This window comes from Syngnathus typhle, linkage group LG6 (assembly GCF_033458585.1).
Source record: "Syngnathus typhle isolate RoL2023-S1 ecotype Sweden linkage group LG6, RoL_Styp_1.0, whole genome shotgun sequence".
Taxonomy (NCBI): domain Eukaryota; kingdom Metazoa; phylum Chordata; class Actinopteri; order Syngnathiformes; family Syngnathidae; genus Syngnathus; species Syngnathus typhle.
Genome location: NC_083743.1, coordinates 9,270,237 through 9,289,288, shown reverse-complemented (window position 1 = coordinate 9,289,288; position 19,052 = coordinate 9,270,237). Strand labels below are relative to the sequence as shown.

At 41.4% G+C, this 19,052-nt stretch overlaps 1 protein-coding gene and 1 long non-coding RNA gene across 5 annotated transcripts; one reads left to right on the top strand and one right to left on the bottom strand.

Moving 5' to 3' along the window:
• Positions 1 to 158: 158 nt before the first annotated feature.
• LOC133155150 (large neutral amino acids transporter small subunit 4-like) lies at positions 159 to 17,923 on the bottom strand. Of its 3 annotated transcripts, none has more exons than XM_061280214.1 (14): positions 17,728 to 17,923; positions 15,538 to 15,726; positions 12,378 to 12,597; positions 12,249 to 12,304; positions 12,072 to 12,148; positions 6,560 to 6,652; positions 6,288 to 6,421; positions 5,971 to 6,182; positions 5,271 to 5,414; positions 4,617 to 4,743; positions 4,349 to 4,481; positions 3,595 to 3,668; positions 3,151 to 3,274; positions 159 to 3,054 (listed from the first exon to the last, which is right to left on the bottom strand). In XM_061280214.1, the coding sequence occupies exons 2-14, from the start codon at positions 15,695 to 15,697 to the stop codon at positions 2,893 to 2,895; spliced, it is 1,716 nt and encodes a 571-aa protein (XP_061136198.1). In that variant the 5' UTR covers positions 15,698 to 15,726; positions 17,728 to 17,923; the 3' UTR covers positions 159 to 2,892. The 3 variants fall into 3 exon arrangements, with proteins under 3 accessions (XP_061136198.1, XP_061136197.1, XP_061136199.1); XM_061280213.1 differs by having other exon boundaries at positions 15,538 to 15,759; positions 17,728 to 17,922; XM_061280215.1 differs by lacking the exons at positions 12,072 to 12,148; positions 12,249 to 12,304; positions 12,378 to 12,597; positions 15,538 to 15,726; positions 17,728 to 17,923 and adding an exon at positions 9,797 to 9,933.
• LOC133155151 (uncharacterized) lies at positions 10,031 to 13,331 on the top strand. Of its 2 annotated transcripts, XR_009714594.1 has the most exons (4): positions 10,345 to 10,602; positions 12,386 to 12,620; positions 12,780 to 12,874; positions 12,977 to 13,331. It is a non-coding gene; the product is annotated as an uncharacterized LOC133155151 (long non-coding RNA). The 2 variants fall into 2 exon arrangements; XR_009714595.1 differs by having other exon boundaries at positions 10,031 to 10,602; positions 12,507 to 12,874.
• Positions 17,924 to 19,052: the final 1,129 nt, after the last annotated feature.

Sequence of the window (19,052 nt, the reverse complement as noted above, 5' to 3'; positions counted from 1 at the left end):
TCTTGAAATAACTTAACCGTAGTGCAAGATGTTGCTAATCAGGTTTACCAAGTAAGTGTATGGGCCAATATTTCCTTGACATTTTGCCTCCCAGTTTATGTGAAGTATGTCAACGACATTGAAATGTGCATTTCTTGTATTTAAGTGACACACCTCAATACAAATAACACTTTATTGTTTTCATTGATTTTTTTTTCTTCAAGTTACAGTAAAACATGATTTAAAAAGACAATGTATATTGTGATGCAAGAATAAAATAAAATATACTGCGTAAAAAAAAAAGTAAAACTTCAAAACAACTAAAAAATGAAATGAAAATCATTCATAAAAATATTCATGTCAAGGGAGTAAAAAAAAGCCTCAGTTCAGATATCGATCATCACGGACATGACACAAAGCACCTGCAGGGCACCTTGATTGAAAATCAGCAGACAAAAAGTAAATCAATACATCAATCCATCAACCAGACTGAAAAGTCGTCAGTGGGATGAATTACATCAGACCAAAGAGTTGATGGAATCAAGAGGAGGTGGGGCGCCGTTTAAGGTACAATAGTAAGGGGGGGTGGGGGGAAATGCTGATTCCTTTTTCCTTAAATCCCGATTGAGAGTAAATACATTTTGCCAACCAAGTCAACACTCATCAGTTCTTTGAAAACAGGGTGTAACCATTAGAATGTAGTGCCATGTGAGGTTATATGACAGTAACTTAAGACGCACTGGTTGCACGACATTTCTGTGCACACAATGTTTGAATAGTACAAAAGTTTGTTTGTGGATGAAAACTGGGTTTACTATTGGTTGAAACAGAATAAGAGTGTAAAAATAACCTCATTCTCTCAGATCCAGAGCAGACACATCAAGAAAAAAAAACTCCTTTGAAAAACAATGGCTATATTAACGTGAAAATGAATTATCTTTAAGTTGCTCTCCTATATCTCGCACTAAGTATCTGTATGTGCGAGAAGATTATAAAATTGTGTCAGAAGTCACATTCGCATAAATATAGCACCGGTGCATGCTGTGCAAAGAGCCAGCAGAGAATTCCAAAATATATTCACGGAAATATAGCCACTGAGAGTTCTGTAAGTTGGCATGCATTTACTATGTCCTCCATCTTGTCTCGTGGGACATTTCTTGAGCTGAGAGACAAGACTCATATTGTGCCCTACACATAAATCCAAAATAATGATCATGAAATTTATACTTCTACAAGCATTTATAAAAAAATAGTTTGTCTATCTGTTCCCATAGTTTTTTTTTTTTTTACATTCTTTGATGACATGCACCACCAGCCAGCAGCCGAGCATTGTTTGTGCCACAAACAGGAGCAAAACTATTCGGAAATACACAACGGAGGTCCATTCTAGGGCGTCTAAAGTGCAACGTGTGCCATTTGTCTCTCACCGAGTCGTTCGTGGGAAGCCGCTAACGGGGCAGAGGCTCGTCTCTCAGCTCAGGCATTAGAAGTCATTTGTGGACGGACAGACAGATAGACAGACGGCAGCATGAATGGAAGTAAAAGATGGAAACCAAAGTCTTGTGTAGTTCCACTCCTTCCATCGTTTGCACATATACAGAGAGGCACTCTTTCGGAAAGTGCCTCTGTGAGTTCATGCCAGGCAGGACACATCTTTGGATTGTCAGAAAACACCTGCAATTATTCTCCTCACTTTGGATTCTATTCCGCATTCAATCTTAATTGGGACGTTTTTCCCTTGGTTTTACACTTACATTTATATCAATACAGAAGGAATAAAAATCAAGGAAATATGCAGGTGGTGCGCTTTTAAAACTATTAGATACAGAGTATCTTAAAAATGTAAACGTGTGTGTGAGCATGTGTGTGTTGACTGACTTTGGCATCTCACAGAGGCACTTATTGCTACAGCAAAGCCACACTAACAAATGGTGTGGTGAAGCTCCACCACTATACCACACCAACGTTGCATCCTTTTCCATGTCTGATTTTCCTGAACACACCATGGTTGTTTTTTTTTGTAACATATATATAAATCATCAGATTTCACAACATCCCGTAAAACATGTAAAAGAACAAAAAAGAGATTGTTTAAATTTGAATATAATGCGGAGATGCCACATATGCAGACAGGGAAGTTTGAACACGACAAAGCAAGGGCCAGCAGTCTTGAGTCTTCAATAGGCAGTGGACACATTTTCATTACTTTGCGTGATGTCAGCATGACATATTTGCACCACTGATTTGCTACTAATTCTGCTGCCTGGGGATTCTTTTTAATGCCCTCAAGGTGAAGCGCAGGAAAAGCATATTCGAGCCACATCACTTATCTATGAGGGTGGAAAATGGACTCACTTCAGTTATGTGTGAGCACACCAGTCCCAAAGTAGAAGTCCTCAACTTCATGCTTTTCTAGAATTGTGTGGTTTCTTTAAAATCCCAATACTCATTTCATCTTCTATCGGGCTTTCCATGTGGGTATGCTCTTCTACTTCCATTTTCTTGTAATGGGTTGAGCGAAAACAATGTCTGGATGATTTGAAAAATAAAAAAAACTTGAACGGGATGTCTCGTCACAGCGAGTCTTGCTTTCTGTCCGTTCACCGCTCACTTTTGTTGGTATTACCGGTGGGAACTTGAAATGACATGCGCCATGCCTGTGTTTGTGTAAATCCACTTTGTCACAGTGTACAATGTCAGTGATAGTGAAACTATGCAGTTGTGCACACTGTGTTTGTGAACGTGTGCATGTTCAAACCCAGAGAGGCAGCACAGAAACGGTATGGAGTTCCTACAAGAGGCAAGTGACCTCCGCTACTCCTGTCCAGTCTTTTTCTTTTTTTTTTTCGTCCTCTGAGTAGTTCATCCTATCAAGTTTGTAGAAATCATCCTCTTTCAGCGCTCGCTCTCGGTCTAAACAAAGGCCTCAATCTTGTTGCTGTTTTCCAGCTTGACGAAGATCTTTGGGTCGTCGTCGCGCTCGTCTCTGAGGCGCTGGAGGTGTCGGCTGTGAAACAGCAGGTAAACGGGCAGGCAAAATCCCAGCATGCTCAGCACCAAGAGGCCCACGTTCAACTGAAGACACATGAAGTTGAGCTTGTCACACCCTGATGAGGACTAATGTGTTGTTGTTTTTTTTACTGTACTATATTCACCCATGGGCTTACTTACCCATAAGGGGTCTCCCTCCAGGGGTCCCACCATGGCCATGAATAGAGGCTGCTGGAGCAGGGCAAACAGAGCGCTGATCAAAGACTGCATTCCTGTAAGACTGCCAAACTGAGAGGATGGGTACCTGCAGGCAAATACAAAAAACATAACAGTTCAGAGTATAATAAAATATCAGCATACTTAGTTTATAGTCTCCGATGTAGTATATATGGGTAACTAATGCTTGACTCCGATTATGAAGGTTCCTCATAAACCAATATGTATATACTTGAGATTCCTGCTTGTATTTGAATCCAGTGTCCCCAGTTTAACAGACATTTGAAGTATCCAGACTCACACTAAAGGGACTAAGGATATCCATAATGTGGATGTACACGTTTTGCTAGAATAGCATGTGTATTACAGCACTAAATATCACACACACACACACACACACACACTTACACAGCAGCGTAGAGGCCTCCAACTGCAGAGTGGATGAAGCCTCTGACAATTGTATGAAGCACGAAAGACAAAATCTGAAAAACAACAACAAAGCCACACACACATTTTCTATTAATGACCAGGTCAGTGGTTGCAGAAGATCACGTGAAAGAACAGGCTCTCATCTTCAAGAAATTGAAATCTAACAAATATGGTTCCGTATGCATTTAATCCACTAGATGTCGCTAGATTACTATAAAATCTCTCCAGCTCTCAGTTTCACAACGTGCAAGGAAAGGACATAATGTAAGCCATATGGACAAAAGGCTTCTAACAGCTGGCCAACGAGGAAAAAAAGGAACATCATGTGCCCCGTTTTGTGAGACGAGCTCTGAGAATGCTTGGTTTTCGGAAGAGGATGTGGCTCACGCAAAACTGTTCTCCAAAGCGGTTTCATAGGGTTGAGGTTAGGGCTGTCTTTTTAAGTTCTTTCACACCAAGCTCATCTTAGTGTGCCTTGCTTTATGTACTATTGTGTACTTTGTGATTTAGGCCACAGTAAAATTGTAACAAAAAGCGCACTCTCCAAACTTTCCCGACTGCCTTGATAAAATGGAGAAAGAAGGGGACTAAGGGGTGTGGACTAACCTGATTGATTAACTTTGTCCCAACAGTTTATTCTTAAAGTGTGGACAGAACTTGCTCATTATGGAACTCTACTTGTTGGGATTCAGAAAAAATAATTCTGTTGACTCAAGTGTTTTTGTGCACGTACCTGAAGTGGGAGGCTGGGCATGACGCAAGTGACTCCAAAGCACACCAAAAGTAGGTTGGTGAAGATGAAGGCTCGGGTGGAGTTGATTATCTTTTGAATCTTTTTGTCTGGTCGACGAGGCTGGCCAGGCTCCCTGATGGTCAACAGTTAAGCAAGTTAGATTTATACTGAATTTATTAATCATCAAAATTCAAAAATATCCCAAAGAATGAATCATTTTGGCTGACTTTGGCTTCTTCAGGTGCCAACTAGATATGTCATGTCTCACCTCACGGTACACTTGTCATTTTCATCCTCACAGTCTTTCAGTCTCCAGTCCATGACGTAGCCAATCACAGGGGAGGTGGCCAGACACAATAGCTGGAGCACGCCGAAGATGGATGTGTACGTGCTTACTGAGAGACAGACAACAATGATGCTAAAGTTATACATATGCTTTGCATTGTTAAAGTGTAGTCAAGATTTTTAGGGCAAAAGAACAGAATGGGTTGACATCACAGTGGGTTTATTTTTAAGTTATGGACACATTGCTTTTTAGTCAGACGTGATTTCACAACAGTGAGACAGCTGAGGAAGGGAACTGAAAAGCACTGGTGTTAGTTTTTTTTTGTAATGGTTGGCTGAAGGTCTCTTACCCACTTGCATCCTTTCCACTGCAACAGCAACAGGAAGGCCGCATGACAGGACAAGAGCAAAGAGCAAGACACGGAGAAGAGGAAACAAGGAGGGGTGTTAACCAGAAACAACAGATTAGCTGAGTGAGAGAGAAGATTGTTAGGCGCTACAGTGTCAGCATAGACTTTGTTAAGTGATTAAAAACACACATACAGTGCAAGAAATTAGTGGCTAGACACTCAAAGGGGGTGGGGGGTGGGGGGAGACCACCATCAAGCTGTGTGAAAGCATGAGTGCGAACACACACCCGTGCTGAGGTCTCCCTCCGTCAGCGAATCCAGAATTGTGTTCATAGCGCCCATGTAGAAGATGAGGCGCAGTTGGGTGACACACATGGTGATGAGGCTCAGGAGGAAGATGGGGCTCAACACACTCCTCATGAATGTCTGGGCTACACAAGAAATGACAGCGGAAAGCGAGATCACATCTCTGTCGTCTATTTTAATATCTGGTCAGACTCAAGTTCCTAGTCGTGGCGAGCGGAGGTTCATGCGCTTCATCGAAAAGAAGATAACGTTGCATATGCAATCACCGTGTCACACCTCAAAATGTCTTTTGGCGACACATGATTTATTCATTTCGTCTATTCTCTGCACAGAACCATTTCTGCTGTGGCGGATGACTATAAATCCATTGTATCATTTAATATGAGTTTAAATACGTCACCGGACTTATGCATTTGTATGCTTTTGTCTGTCAAACGTTGTGTGTAGCTGCTTTGTACATAACCATGAATTTGTATATTGTGTCTTGTATGTCGTCTGACTGTGGGATATGTGAAAGCCTTTGTCCTGTTGTATTTTCACAAAGTTGGAACACATGGTTTATTCATAGTTAATAATGTGTTTTGTGTGCCTCTGACGCAAATGGATTTGGAAATGCTCGAACGTCACAATTATTCTCTGTGCTGTATGAATTTCTGACAAATTGCACATTTCTAGACTTACCCTCTTGTTGGGGCTTGCAGTTCACTTGCAGATCAACAGTGGACAGGCACATCTTGCTGGCGTCCTGCGACCCGAGGTCTTTGGAAGGCGGCTGTTGCTGCTTTATCGAGTTGCTTACACTCAGACGGCGCCCCACGGTGGTGACTTGACGGTAGAACTGCTTCCCTGTGATCTTGTGGTCGAATCCCAGCCAGCTAAATTTGATCTTTACTCTGTGGGAGGGAATTGTGTCAACAGGAGAGTGTCAAAGACGATGACCAATAATAAATCATATTTCATTCTAATAGGGCCTTAAGAGTGTGTGGCATGTTTCTTACGTGAAGTCCATGTCCTCCGGGCCGGGGAAGGGTTCCAGGGGCCAGTTGACGAAGCAGTTAAGAAAGACCAGACAGGCGCAAGCGGCCCAAACCAGCAAGATAGAGATGAAGGTAGCACCCAGATCATAGATCACCTAAAGACAGGGAGACAGACAATGGTAATGACCGCGTCTAAAAACGGGGCGATACATCTGCACAATCTAATGACGTGCAATGCAAGAATTGTTCCTACGGCTCCTCTCATAGATGAGTTTGGTGGCAGCCTGAGTTACCTTAATGCCTGGGAAAGTAACAGCAGAGGAGGCGTACGATCCGATCATCAAGGCAATGAAAGTGGATCTGAGGTCCCCGAACATGTTGGGTAACTGAGAAATAAAGGAAAAACAGCAGAAAACACCGTTGAGCATATAAAGGAGTTGGGGGGAGTACATTAAAGATGATATGAGAACATGTACAGGTCCAGAAAGTAGAAACCTTGCCACAGTTTGGCTATCTGCTTCTAATCAACCGTCAGGTAAAGGTGCTAGCTCGCTATATTTTAAATCTGAATTGTACCTGCTGCTTGGTTGACTAGAAGCAACTATGGCTAAAGAAAAAATGTGGCATGGCTTTTACTTTCTAGACCTGGATCTGACACTTCTGTGTAAAAGCACATAGGACTTTAGTCATTTCAAAGATATCCATGAATTAGAAGAAGCAACGAATAGTTGGGGAATGATCAAATGCGATCAAAGGACAATCGGATGAAATCACTTTAAAAAAAGTGTGGATCAAAGTGAAGCACTGCTATTCAAGCATCATTGCAGCTTTTGCATGAGAAGGCTATTTGCCTTTGAGGTTGAGCTCGCTGACTTGAATCTGACCTCCTATAACCTGCGCTATTTCCCCTGACAACTACACACAATAAACACATTGGCCGACATCCTGCCGCTTAACATCGATGACCAGTGGAGGGCACATCCCTATTAAAAATGCAATGCATTGTAAAATAATCTAGCCGTGTTTTTCCACCACCATTTAAAATGCAACAGTGATGTTCTTTTGCCCTGCATCATGGCCCTCTGCACACACTGTTCTTCTTCAAAATATGCCTCACTGTAAACAGCCCTCTTGAAAAAGTCCATAACAAATGTGTCAAAAGGTCGGAACACATTCCTGCTGTCGCGTAAAAGCCAGCAGGGACATGCAGGTACAAGCACAGCTCTCCTTGAAGGACACTGTCAAAACATTTGAACAAATTCGTTCTTTATCATCTGTTGTTTATTTTCACCACGGAGGTGCGATTTTTCACATCGCATCACTTCTAAAATAAAGAATATCCATAAAACTCATTTGTGGAATGCAGTTATGATTGGTTTGAGGACAACCCACTTATACTGGGATAAGACACACAACGACCTTTAACCCACTTAGTGGGGTGGACACACAAAGTTGCTCAGCATGTGTCCAGCTCAGCATACTTGAGGTGGTCAGCAGGAATAATCAAGGCCAACACATGGAAATAAACGAGTTCAGAAAAAAGACACTCGGGCACTCTTGGTTCCTCGTTTTCCTGTTAGTCACAACTCTACCCGGTCTGCTGTGTGCTTTGTATTTATATTTCACAACATGCTTTCTGGAATAATTTGCATGTATTGTCATAAAGTGTTTATTTCAATAAACATGAACCAGAAGAGCCCCCTTACACTCTTGCCACACAAATATAACTATACATAGGTTATACTTAATCAATTCCAACAGAGACTCATAAAAAGATCACCATCTAAAAAAATATATGCAGCCAAAGTGGGAAAACAGCTAATTTGATTTTAAATTTCACAGTTGAACTCTGTATCCTACTATTTACTGCCCAAAATCAGCTGAGATAGGCCTTGTGAGGAAAAGCGGTACAGAAAATGGATGGATGGAGAGAAAACAAGTAGTTGATTTCATTTCAAAGAAGTGATATTGCCACTGGCAGTCTTTTGTCAGGGAGTAAGCAAAAACAACCAAATCACGAGTGGAGGAGTGCCTGAGCAAAAAAAAAAAAAACGGAGGGGGGGGCTGTTTCTGTTGGAGCATGTCCAGACCTTCAACTCCTTGTGATGTGTGACAGAGCACGTTTGCCACCTCATCTCATTTACAGCCCGTAAAAGAAACAAGGTGGCGACAAGAGGTTTTTGGGTGGGGGGTAGTGGTTGTGCGTCATAAGTCAGGTGCTGAGACCACTGTTTCCAAAATCACATGGTTAGCCGACTGGATGTGTGGATCACAAAAGAAATGGAGATGTTGAGCTGTAGTGCAGAGTGATGTTTTTTGGTTTTTTTTGCTGGCATAATAATGAGAAAGCCACTTATCATTCTAAGTGGTGCTGTACAGTGAAATTAAAGGTTCATCCTTGAGGTTGCATTAAAAAAAAGTTATATCACAAAATAATAATAGAAACTCTAATGTGTAAAATTGAAATGAAAAACAACAAGTGACAATTTGCCATGTAAAACTGTGTGACAATTTGCTGCGACTGTGTTGTGATTGATTTTCACTGTTGCTAGTGTACTTGACGTTGTGCAAGAGTTGTGGGGGGAAAGCAGAAACCTTCACATTGACAAAATTAAATCAATTGAAATCTAATGATGAATGGCAACACGCAGTACAAGTAGATCAACACCTGGTCAGCATATCAACCAGCCCTCCTGTCTTGTGTTTACATTTCACTTGAATACGCGCATGAATCTCATTTGTAAGACAAATAAATCTTGCAAATAAATGGAGACAGCAAAGATAAGCGTGCCTACCAATCCACCAACTATGACTCTTCCACCTTCCCTGAATAGCTCTTTTGTTAGCTCTGAGGTCAGTGTATCCAAGCAGAGAGTGGAAGTGTACACAATGATGGACTCAATGTTTGGACAGGCATGTAAGGTCTATATTAGTTTCCAAAAAGTCACATGCAGATAAGATCACGGTTCGATGCCTGGGTTTGGTTAGTGTCAGGTGCAGATGGACATAAAGAGGCTCACCCCACCACGCAGGTATTTAGAAAAATCTTCATCACCACACCAATGGTATTTTGGCAGGTTGTCCAGAGTTGCAAAAATTAGCGATAGAAATGATGAAGAAAGTCTAAAAATGAATGAAAGCAATGATGAAGTGAGGAAATTGAATCATTTCATGAAAAAATATTTTTTGAAATTTACTCTGAACTCGACTGGATTATTGAAACTTTTTTGGAATTGCGCAAGTGGCCATTCCGTGACACGATTTTCGATGACTGCAGACGTCACATATTTTGCAACTCTGGACAAAAGAGTGTGCTGAGCTTTGGAAAAAGAAGACGCATCATGTGTATCCCCAAGTTGACGAGGAAATGACCAAACAAGCAGCAGGCAGGCTGAAAGAGAAAACAAGGAGCGAAGCCTTTTAAGAGCAACCAAGAGGGAAACGAAAGAAGGAAGAGGCTTTGCTGCAGCCAGTGGAAATTCTGCTGCTTGCCAATGCGCCATTGAGAACCAGCTCAGACCGGTCCTGACCTGACACACAGCATACGTCTCCGTTCCATCCATCATAAAGTGCAGCCAAGCGAGTTGGAAGATCAGCAAACAACAGCTGACACACCGCAGACAGGCTATCGCCCCAACATCACGTTGCGCTCCAACGGGGAGTCTAACATTTTAATGATGACATGATTTAAGCCGATCCCAGAAGCGTGTCACTTTTTTTTTTTTTTTATCTTAGCGCAAGGGATGCTCCTGAGTGCAACTAATGGCCACTTTTGTAGTCCCTCCATCAATAACCCAATGCGGTGCGGCCTATGTGCGTGCCGAAGTAGCACCCATCCACCAAGTCTCATCCACACGAGGCTGATCTCAGCGACTGCTGCTCTGTCTTGCCAGCTCCCATCTCAAATTGCCACTCGCCCTTGCAACTCTTTTCGTCCTTTCGACAGATTTTCTTTCATCTGCGGCACTCTAGAAACAAACCACAAGCTGTTCTCTGTGTGCAACTCACACCCACCACCTCCATCAAGGAGACGGCGCGTGCGTAAGCGAAACTATCATTTGAATAATTAGATAGAGACAGAGAAATGCCTCGGAGTGGAGATACCAAAGTCAGGAAGCAAGACGTGCTCCGACACGTGCCGAGGGAGAGAATCAGGGGGAGTTTCGTACAGCATGCACAGATAGTACACATGCTCAAAACTCTCTCAGGTGTGTTTAGAGGCGGACAAGGACTCCCTGTTTTCTCATCCGGGAAGGACACACCGAACAATAAGTGAGGAAAGCTCAGACAAAGAGGACAAAGAACCAATGGAAATGCAGACGAGGTCTAAAGGCGAGTGAGTGAGGAGCTGAATTTTTACGGGCTTCATAAGCGTGGTTTGAAGGGCTCTCCTTTGCATTTCATAAGATATAAAAAGTGATATGCAACATCAGGGTTGTTTTGACATTGCCTGCTTTTCCTGGAAACAACCAATAATCTTGACATGCCACGCATGAACCAATCCAAACACACAACTGGCTGGGAGCTATAACTCACTTTGCTGAAAGCTTGGGCTGTTGCCTCATAAACACAAGTACACACTCATATGCACAACACGATGTCATGACCGTTGGAAGCATGTCTGGCCTTGCAAACAGACTAACTGTAATTGGAGATGAACAAAAACAACCTCAGACCAGTGAGGGTAGTAAAAACCTGCAGAGCAACCTGAGCAGCAGACATGAAGAGTGGGTGGGAACACGCATGTACGCGTATAAATACACACCAACTTTGCGGCTTCCTGTTTATCTCTTCAGCGGCAAAGTGGAATATTAATGTGGCTTATCACCAACACGCACAACTATGATGTACAGTAGCGATGAAATAGTCATGAGCAAAGCTCTTTTTTTGGCCACCAGACAGAGCAGCCAAGTTGCAGTGAATAATAGATTACGTGCTTCTTTCTACGCTGGCTCTCTTGTGGCCTCTCCTGTGATGCAACACTTTTATCTGACTGATGGGTTCACTCTGACCGCGCTGGCTTCTCTGATCCATCCACTCCCATCCTTCCATTTGCTTCAGCGGCACCACCACCACTCAGAGTACACTCTTAGACGATGCCCATGTATAAGTACATACTGCATAGGCATTTGCTGTGTACCATCATTTCTCGAGGAGAAAAATTTTTTTGTTGCAAAAACAAAAAAAAACTAAGGCAAAATTGTGTAAGTGTATATTTGTTTAGGGAAGAAACTGCATTTTTTTCACCAAGTGCCCAAAGCGTGACTGCAGTATCAATTTTCCACCAGTAGAGAATGCTAATAGTTTGTGAATACAGTTCCCTGTTGGATGTACTGTCGTCTGCAAATGTCGGAGTGAAAAATGGCCAAGGATACAGCAGCTGTGTATCTTCAAGGAGGAGATTACATGGTGATCTGTTTTGGTTTGCATATGCGAGTTCTGTTTTTTTTTTTTTCCCCCTCAGCCCTACGGAGTAGCTAAATTAAAATTAGGAGAGTGTAGTCCATTCCTATGAATGCAAAGGAAAATCAGAATTTGAAGGGCTATTTTCAGTTTGCGCATTACAACTGAGTGTTTGTTATTCTCGAAAAATTACGGTATGAATTTCTTTAAGGTCAGGCAAATAGTTAGACACCATTCAAAAATTTGTATTGTCAGACAAATGTCTCCATTCTGATGAAAACACAAAGTCCTTGGTAGCGATAAATTTAGACTGGTGGTTCTATTTGGCATTTTGCTTTGACTTCATTACCCGTCCAATCTTCCTGAAGTTTAATAAATAAGAAATCATAGAAGTGATCTTACCGTCAGAGAAGTGAAAGTCATGCACATGCCTCCGAATCCATTTATGGCCAAGGCAAAGAAGATCAGCATGGACAGATCTGCAAAAGAAAACCAATCAATGGTCCAGACAGTTGTCAAGTCACCATAGAAGGTAGATGTCAACTGGGATTGACAGTTGGCGTAAGCGCTTGTACATACTGTTGGGATCGCTGGCTCCATAGGCGATGAGGAGGCAGGAGAAAGCAAAGCAGCCACTGGAAAATCAAAGTCATTGCATGTGAACATGTCAAATAGACACTCAGTGAACAAGGTCGTGTCTCGACTCACCTTCCCAGAAGTCGCAGCTTTCGCGGCCCGTATTTGTCCATGACGATGCCCATGGGAAGGGTGATGGCGGACAGCAGGAAGGAGCCCACTGTGAAGGCCAGGTTCAGCATCTCATCTTGGTCCTTGCAGATTTGCCAGCCATTCATCTCCAGGTACTCCTCGACATCGGACGTCTCGGCGTCGGACGTATTGGCGAGAGTCAAGTTGGAGCTGTTGCTCTCTGGATGAAGAGAAAATTAAAAGGTGAGACATCGGAATGAATATTTTATTTAATGTGTTGATATTGTATTGGCAGTCTGTCAAAATAATAGTAATTATCATCCTTTTCGCTTCAATTTCTGTCCATAGCCATCTCTTGTCTTATATTATCATTCAATCCATTCTTCCTCCTTCTCTTGAAAGCTGTGCTGCTGATCAAAAATGCCAAGTGATCCAACGGTCACGTAAACAGACCACCGAAGTAACAGCACGTCCCGAGTCAACAAGCTCCAAGAATGGTAAACCTCTGCATGCCCAGCCACCCGCCCGCCTGCTTCCCAGTAGTGGAATCAACACTCAACACGTGTGCTCTATTTTTGTTCATCTGCCCTACTGGACAGCATCAACAGACTGGTGCGCCAACCAGCAAGGGCTGACGTAGAAAAACAACTCGTTCACCTCGATCTGCTTGGACTCAAACTGTCGTCAAAACAAAACAGAAGGACTCAGCAGTTTTGTACTTTATTCGTCATGAGGGACAGGGGAATAAAATGACTGAGTCATCAGGGCCCTGGTTGTTCAAAACACGATTATTTGCTCAAATCATAGTTGTTAGTTAAAGGCATCATCAAAGTTAATCATGTGGTCACTGGTTAGTGCCAATATATTCCTCATTTTCTCCATGTTCCATTCAAACTAACTGTTGGTTAAATACACTTAAACAGTGGTTAAAAAATAAACAGGTTTTGAACAACCGCTCCTGTGTGGGTTTTTTCACCTTCATGCTGTGAAGCCACGGCCAAGTCTATGCAGTTTGTATGATTTGCAGAAGAAAAATGAACTAGTTGGATAAAATATACACATTTTAAAAAATAACTGTACTTATTTTCATTCATTTTCCACTTTGGATGATGTGGACGGTTTATGCCAGAGGAAATTCTTTGGTTAGACAATTTTGATACTGCTCTCAGTTTTGTGACTGTTCTATTATTTAAAGCTTTTTGCACATGACTTTTGTTTTTGCATCTATGGTCATGTTTTAGGAAAGCAAATGTCACGTGTTGAAATTTCAGGTAAAACATCTATGCTGATTTTAAGCCAATTGGAATCCTCTTGACCTAGTTTGGTGAATGTGTTTTTTACTTCATGTAGTTTTGCACCCTCATTTGTGCTACGCTGTTAAATAGTTCTTGGAGCGGTATTTTGCACTGAATGAGCACATCTCATTTACCTTCTTAATTGTATCTTTAAAATTAGGGTGATCTGGAACCTATGAAAATAAAATCATAGTTTATCCATATAATTAGCAGTTCCCTTCAAGTTGGCTTTCTGATGACGACAAAATCCCCTCCCTTCAATGCTCTATCAGGAAAAACAACCCCCCCTCCCAAGAAGAAATGAACTGTTTAAGCCATAGAAAGGAAATTCCAGTTTATATCTTTACCATTCAGATACATTCTTGAACTGTGAATCCGACAGTGGAAGTTCCATAACCAAACACAATCGCTTCCAGTCAAATTTCAAAACCTTAGCAATACTGGCTGTGTCTTAAAAAGCAATTTTACATTCTTGGCTGCCATACAAGTTAAAATGTTAACGACCTTGGGTGTTCACCTTTGGGGGTTCCACTGTATCCAACGTGTTTACCATCAACCTGCACATCAGTGTATTAAAATAATCGAGGTGGCAGTTGATATTTTTGGCATTGAACAGAGGCTTTGCTCCGTGAATATCTAAACATTCCTGTGCAAATATGATGGGATTACATGAAAACAGTTTTGATGGCAACATGATACACAAGTGAACCTCACTCCCCTTTGTTTCTGTCTTGGGTGTGGGGAACTTGTGTTTGCCAAATTCTCAGGAGGACAACAAGATACGGTGACTATAGTGAGACTCGAGATAAAAAGTGGTTCTTCCTGACCTGATTATTTTTTAAAGGGAAAAGCATCGGATTAAAGGCTGTTAGGAAGGTCATAGGGGTAACAAAGGTCATTAACTAAGAATGAATAATCCATTCAGGTTGATTACCTGAAATAAATCCATTCAAATAAGTCAGCAATGAATACTGTGAACTTTAACACAGACACACTGGGATGATTCTTTTACACAATGATGACAATGTGCAGTCTCTTAGTCCAGACCATACATATTTACAAATGAGCACCCTACTTTCATCAGTTCCTCCTACAAGGACAAAACCATGGCTGCGAGAATGAATGGCCTCATTCAGTGTAACTTCAAAAACAACTGATCGGCAAAGCAAGTAATTCCCAAATGTCTAAAGACGATGAATCATTCCTGCAGCCTTTTGTTGACTTACTTTATCTGGCCTACATTTCTGCATGGTACAATGAATAGCAAACACGTTTTTTTTCTTTTTTATGGAGGACCTCTCCCGCACACGTGTGACCGCGAAAGGGCGAGGAAAGAATCCGCCAAAAACGTTAATCTGAGCCAACTGCAGTTTTAGAGTTGGTGCGAATGCTAAATCTTCTGAAATTTTGAGCTTGGTCATCAAATTATTTTTTTTTCCAAAGAATCCTCAACTTACCCCTAAAAACAACCAGTCGTTGTGTGTGCTTAGTTTTCAACACTCAGCAAAAGCACCATTCAGTAGGGTCTCTAAAGACACTCAAGGTGTGGTCACACATCCTGTTTATCACAGGAGAGGGTGGTCTAAAAATAGTGTGGTAAAAAGGCCAGTATGTACTTAAACCCACTTTTGTGTCACTCTGTCACATGATAAAAATCACACATTATATTCAAATAGACATGGTTTGGGTTCACTCATGCTGCTTCTGAGAGGGTTTTGCAGAGAAACACTCATCCATATATTCATTTGTGCCAGGCTCAAACTATTTCCGTTATGAAACTTTTATTTCCTAAATGTAGACTTTTGTTCATGATGTTGAAACAATCGGGAGATTTGATACTTTTTGTAACACAAAATTAAGATTACCTGGTGCTTTGCAGAGGTAGGAATAGAAGCCCTCTGACTTGAGCATGATGAGCAGGGATCCCCAACCCAGGAGCACAGCAGAGAAAAGCAGGTTCTCGATGACCGCCGTCACCGCCATCCACCAACGGCGGCTAAAGGCCGTGGCCAAGGTAGGAGCCATCGCAACCAAAGTGGGGGTGCTTCACTTGTCTGACAGGAGAGGAGGAAGGGAGGCTATAACACCTGGATGATTAAAAAAGTTGAGGGGGGGGGGGGGGGACAAATTAAAACGAATGTTGTTGATACTTTTATTTAAAAAGGCTCATTGAATATTATAATAGTTATGGGTGCACGTACGTGTTGGAAAATTGTCATCCCTGACATAACTTAAAATGCAGTCTGTTTTAAGAAGCCGTGGGACTGAATAGTAAAAGTACTTGGAGAAAATGGCAGGGACGCATCCTTGTGCTTTTGTTCCTTCCTCAAGCTGATGTACAGACAAGGGAAGAACAGCTGAGCGCTGTGGGCGTGTCAACCCCCATCCGCGCACAGAGAGACGCCCCACCCTTAAGACATCTGATTGGAGCGTGGTGACAATAGCTCTTCGTCTATTGGTTACAATTTACATAGTAAACGTAGCAGCCGCACGTGAGGATGCTGCAAACATCTAATAGGAAGTACAAATTGTTCTGATTCAAGATAGACTTTCCCCAGATATATTTTTAATCGTAAATATATATTTTTTAAAACTATTGTAGATATAATGCAACATCTAAAATCACCTAATATGGTTTAAAAATACTGTCGGAATTTTAAAAGGCTAGACAATTGCCTTTTTACGACAATTCTTCGTCACGACAATGTATTTAACACGAATTAATTTGATACATGATCTTAAAACTGAAAGGTATATCGAATTGGACGTTTTCTATTTTGACAAAGACCGTTTTTAATTTAGATCCTCAATTCTTGACTATGAAAAAAACGATAGCACATGAACGCAACACCAGTTTTATCCGGTTTGAACCAGCACGGCGCGAGATTGTTTATTCGGGGATCTTGAAATGTCCTTATTGGTATTGTATATGATGAAAAAGATGTAAACACTTAAACGAGGACAATGTGCACGTCAAAATAAATAAAAATAAAAAACATCAACACAAAAAAAATCTCCAGCTACCTTTGTGAATAAATCACATACGTTTTAGTTATCGAGCTGAAACGGCATGTTTGAATTTACGAAGGTAACAGAAAATTGTTGCCTCACACATTTGCACATATAAAAAAAAAAAACTACATGTTGTTAGATTTCCCCTTTAATGTTTTGTTCTGCATCCACGCAAACTTCCGTCAATCATCACTAAGCCTAAGTATAGCCTCGTCTGTCGTACTAGATATTTTAGAATGCATTGGTGTTGTTTCGGAGTAAGTCACAATATGAACACCAACATGACGACGACAATAAAGACAAAGTCAGACTCAGAACCCCCAAAACTGGTCAGAACTGGACTGCATGTCCGCCCCTCCTCACACTATTTGCGTCTCTTGCACCGCGCTTTAAAAAGCGGCCAAGTGTCCGGTGAACAAGTACACTAAGCTTCCGCTTACAAAATAAAACTTTTTATTTGATTTTTTTACATTTTGTACATTTAAAATGACAACTATATATATATGACATACGATGCCGTTTATGTTTAATTGTTTTAAAAACACACAAGGACTAGTAAAGGACGATACTATCATTCAATAATTTTCCATTCACGTAATTAGAGCTTTTATTTCTATAACTATATTACTAACCGGATTTATCCAATGTAATTTGGAGTACTTGGTGTACTTATCAGTACATTACTAAGTAGCGCTCAGCTGTTCGGAACAACAACTGTAGAGGAAAAGTAGCCAACGCTGCCAAATAGAAATAAAATAAAAGAACGTGAAGAAATTCCACTCCCATTCCACGTTATAGCATAAAACATATTCGATTGTCAAAATAGTATGACAATATAAAGAGAGAATTGGCTAAACCTTAATGTAATTATTAGTGCCATTATTCTTCGCCGAATAGCAAACAAAATACGAGGCTCATTGTACTTTATATTTGCTATCATACATCAGAGTGGAATGTTCGAGAAAATAGGCAAACTCTTTTGCAGCCTCTTTGTAGTCAGATGCGGTGAGTGAGTCAGAGCATCTTTGGTTGCGGCGACCCACCTGAGTGTATGCGGCTTCAGGGACAAAGACAGTCCGCGGTGTTCAGTCCAATTCGCCTCTTTGCGTCCAGACGTCTGTCAACGATCTGGTCGAGCTCAAAGTTAACACGTAGAACGTGTGGTCGTTCTTTTAGCGAGTTTCTCCATTCCCTTGTCATTGCAGACATTATATAGCGGTCGCAGAGACGATGCACAAACAACATCGCCTTCCTATTGGAGGAGGGCTGTGCTAGAGGAAAACCTCAGCCAATCAGAGAGCGCTAGTCCTCCACGTGCTTTGTTCCTCAGCTGTAGTCTTGCTAGAAAAAGACGTTGGAGTAAACAAAAACATCACTTGATAGCTGTAGAAAATCCTTTTATACTGCTATTCATACAGTGCATTAAACTTCACCTATCACGTAATTATGAGGCTCTTGGATAGCTTGACAAGGAATACTTGCCATCTGTTGACTATTTCTTTCCCTGCAGATGCATGTTCCAAATTACGATATTTACATTTGGGCGTTACGTTGCCAGTAGCTTAAACAATAAAAATCAATCTTCCTCAGCCTTAAGGCCAAAATAAAGAAAATTTACAAGTTTGCAGATGTCTTAAGTTTATTCAGAGGTGTAAAGCCATTAAAACGAACACATGACACTTGAGTGTATTCAAACCATCTTAAAAAGAAAATAATGGCTACCGTTGATACTTTAAGGTTACCTGAAGGTTAATGAACTTTTGTTCATCACATAAGGAGTATAAGATAGATACACGAGCACTTGCATGTGCACGTGTGTTATAAATGGACTCACGTTTGACTCGAAATGTCACACCGAAGTTGAACTTCTAAGAAGGACGTGAATGTGGACGCTTTGCCAGTCTTGAGACTTTTGTAGGGCGACACCTAGCGCCCATTCTAATCCATTACTGTATGTACTTGTAAATTTTGGACAAAGGTGGGCTGGAGGTTACTCATGCTGAATTTGGACGGGGGCGAGGTACATCAGAACCAATCAGCCGACATCCTGCTGCAATAACATTAGTGGGGTAACATCTTCCCCGACTGATATAGAAAGTATCATTTGAGTTGCAGAAATATTGAAAGCTGCATTTGTTATCGGGGTCAGTCATTTCACATGTTGTAAATAATGGCTATAATAAAATGACAAGGCTCTGTTAGAAATGGAGGGGCAGAGCTAGAATTCTTGTGGTATCTGCTGGGGATTTAACTTTCTAATTTATAGAAATGTGGAACAGTTCTGTAATGATTTTCATGTAATCTCAACGACTCTCAAGGTTATTGAGGATTTTTTTTTAATTAGAAAACTCACCAACCATAAAAACCA

Excerpts from the sequence above, each read along its gene's own strand:
- LOC133155150 (XM_061280214.1), bottom strand. The coding sequence starts at position 15,697 with ATGGCTCCTACCTTGGCCACGGCCTTTAGCCGCCGTTGGTGGATGGCG. Across the intron at positions 6,653-12,071 it reads TGACTTTCACTTCTCTGACG|TTACCCAACATGTTCGGGGA; the intron begins GTAAGATCACTT and ends TTTATTTCTCAG. Across the intron at positions 3,055-3,150 it reads TGGAGGGAGACCCCTTATGG|TTGAACGTGGGCCTCTTGGT; the intron begins GTAAGTAAGCCC and ends ATGTGTCTTCAG.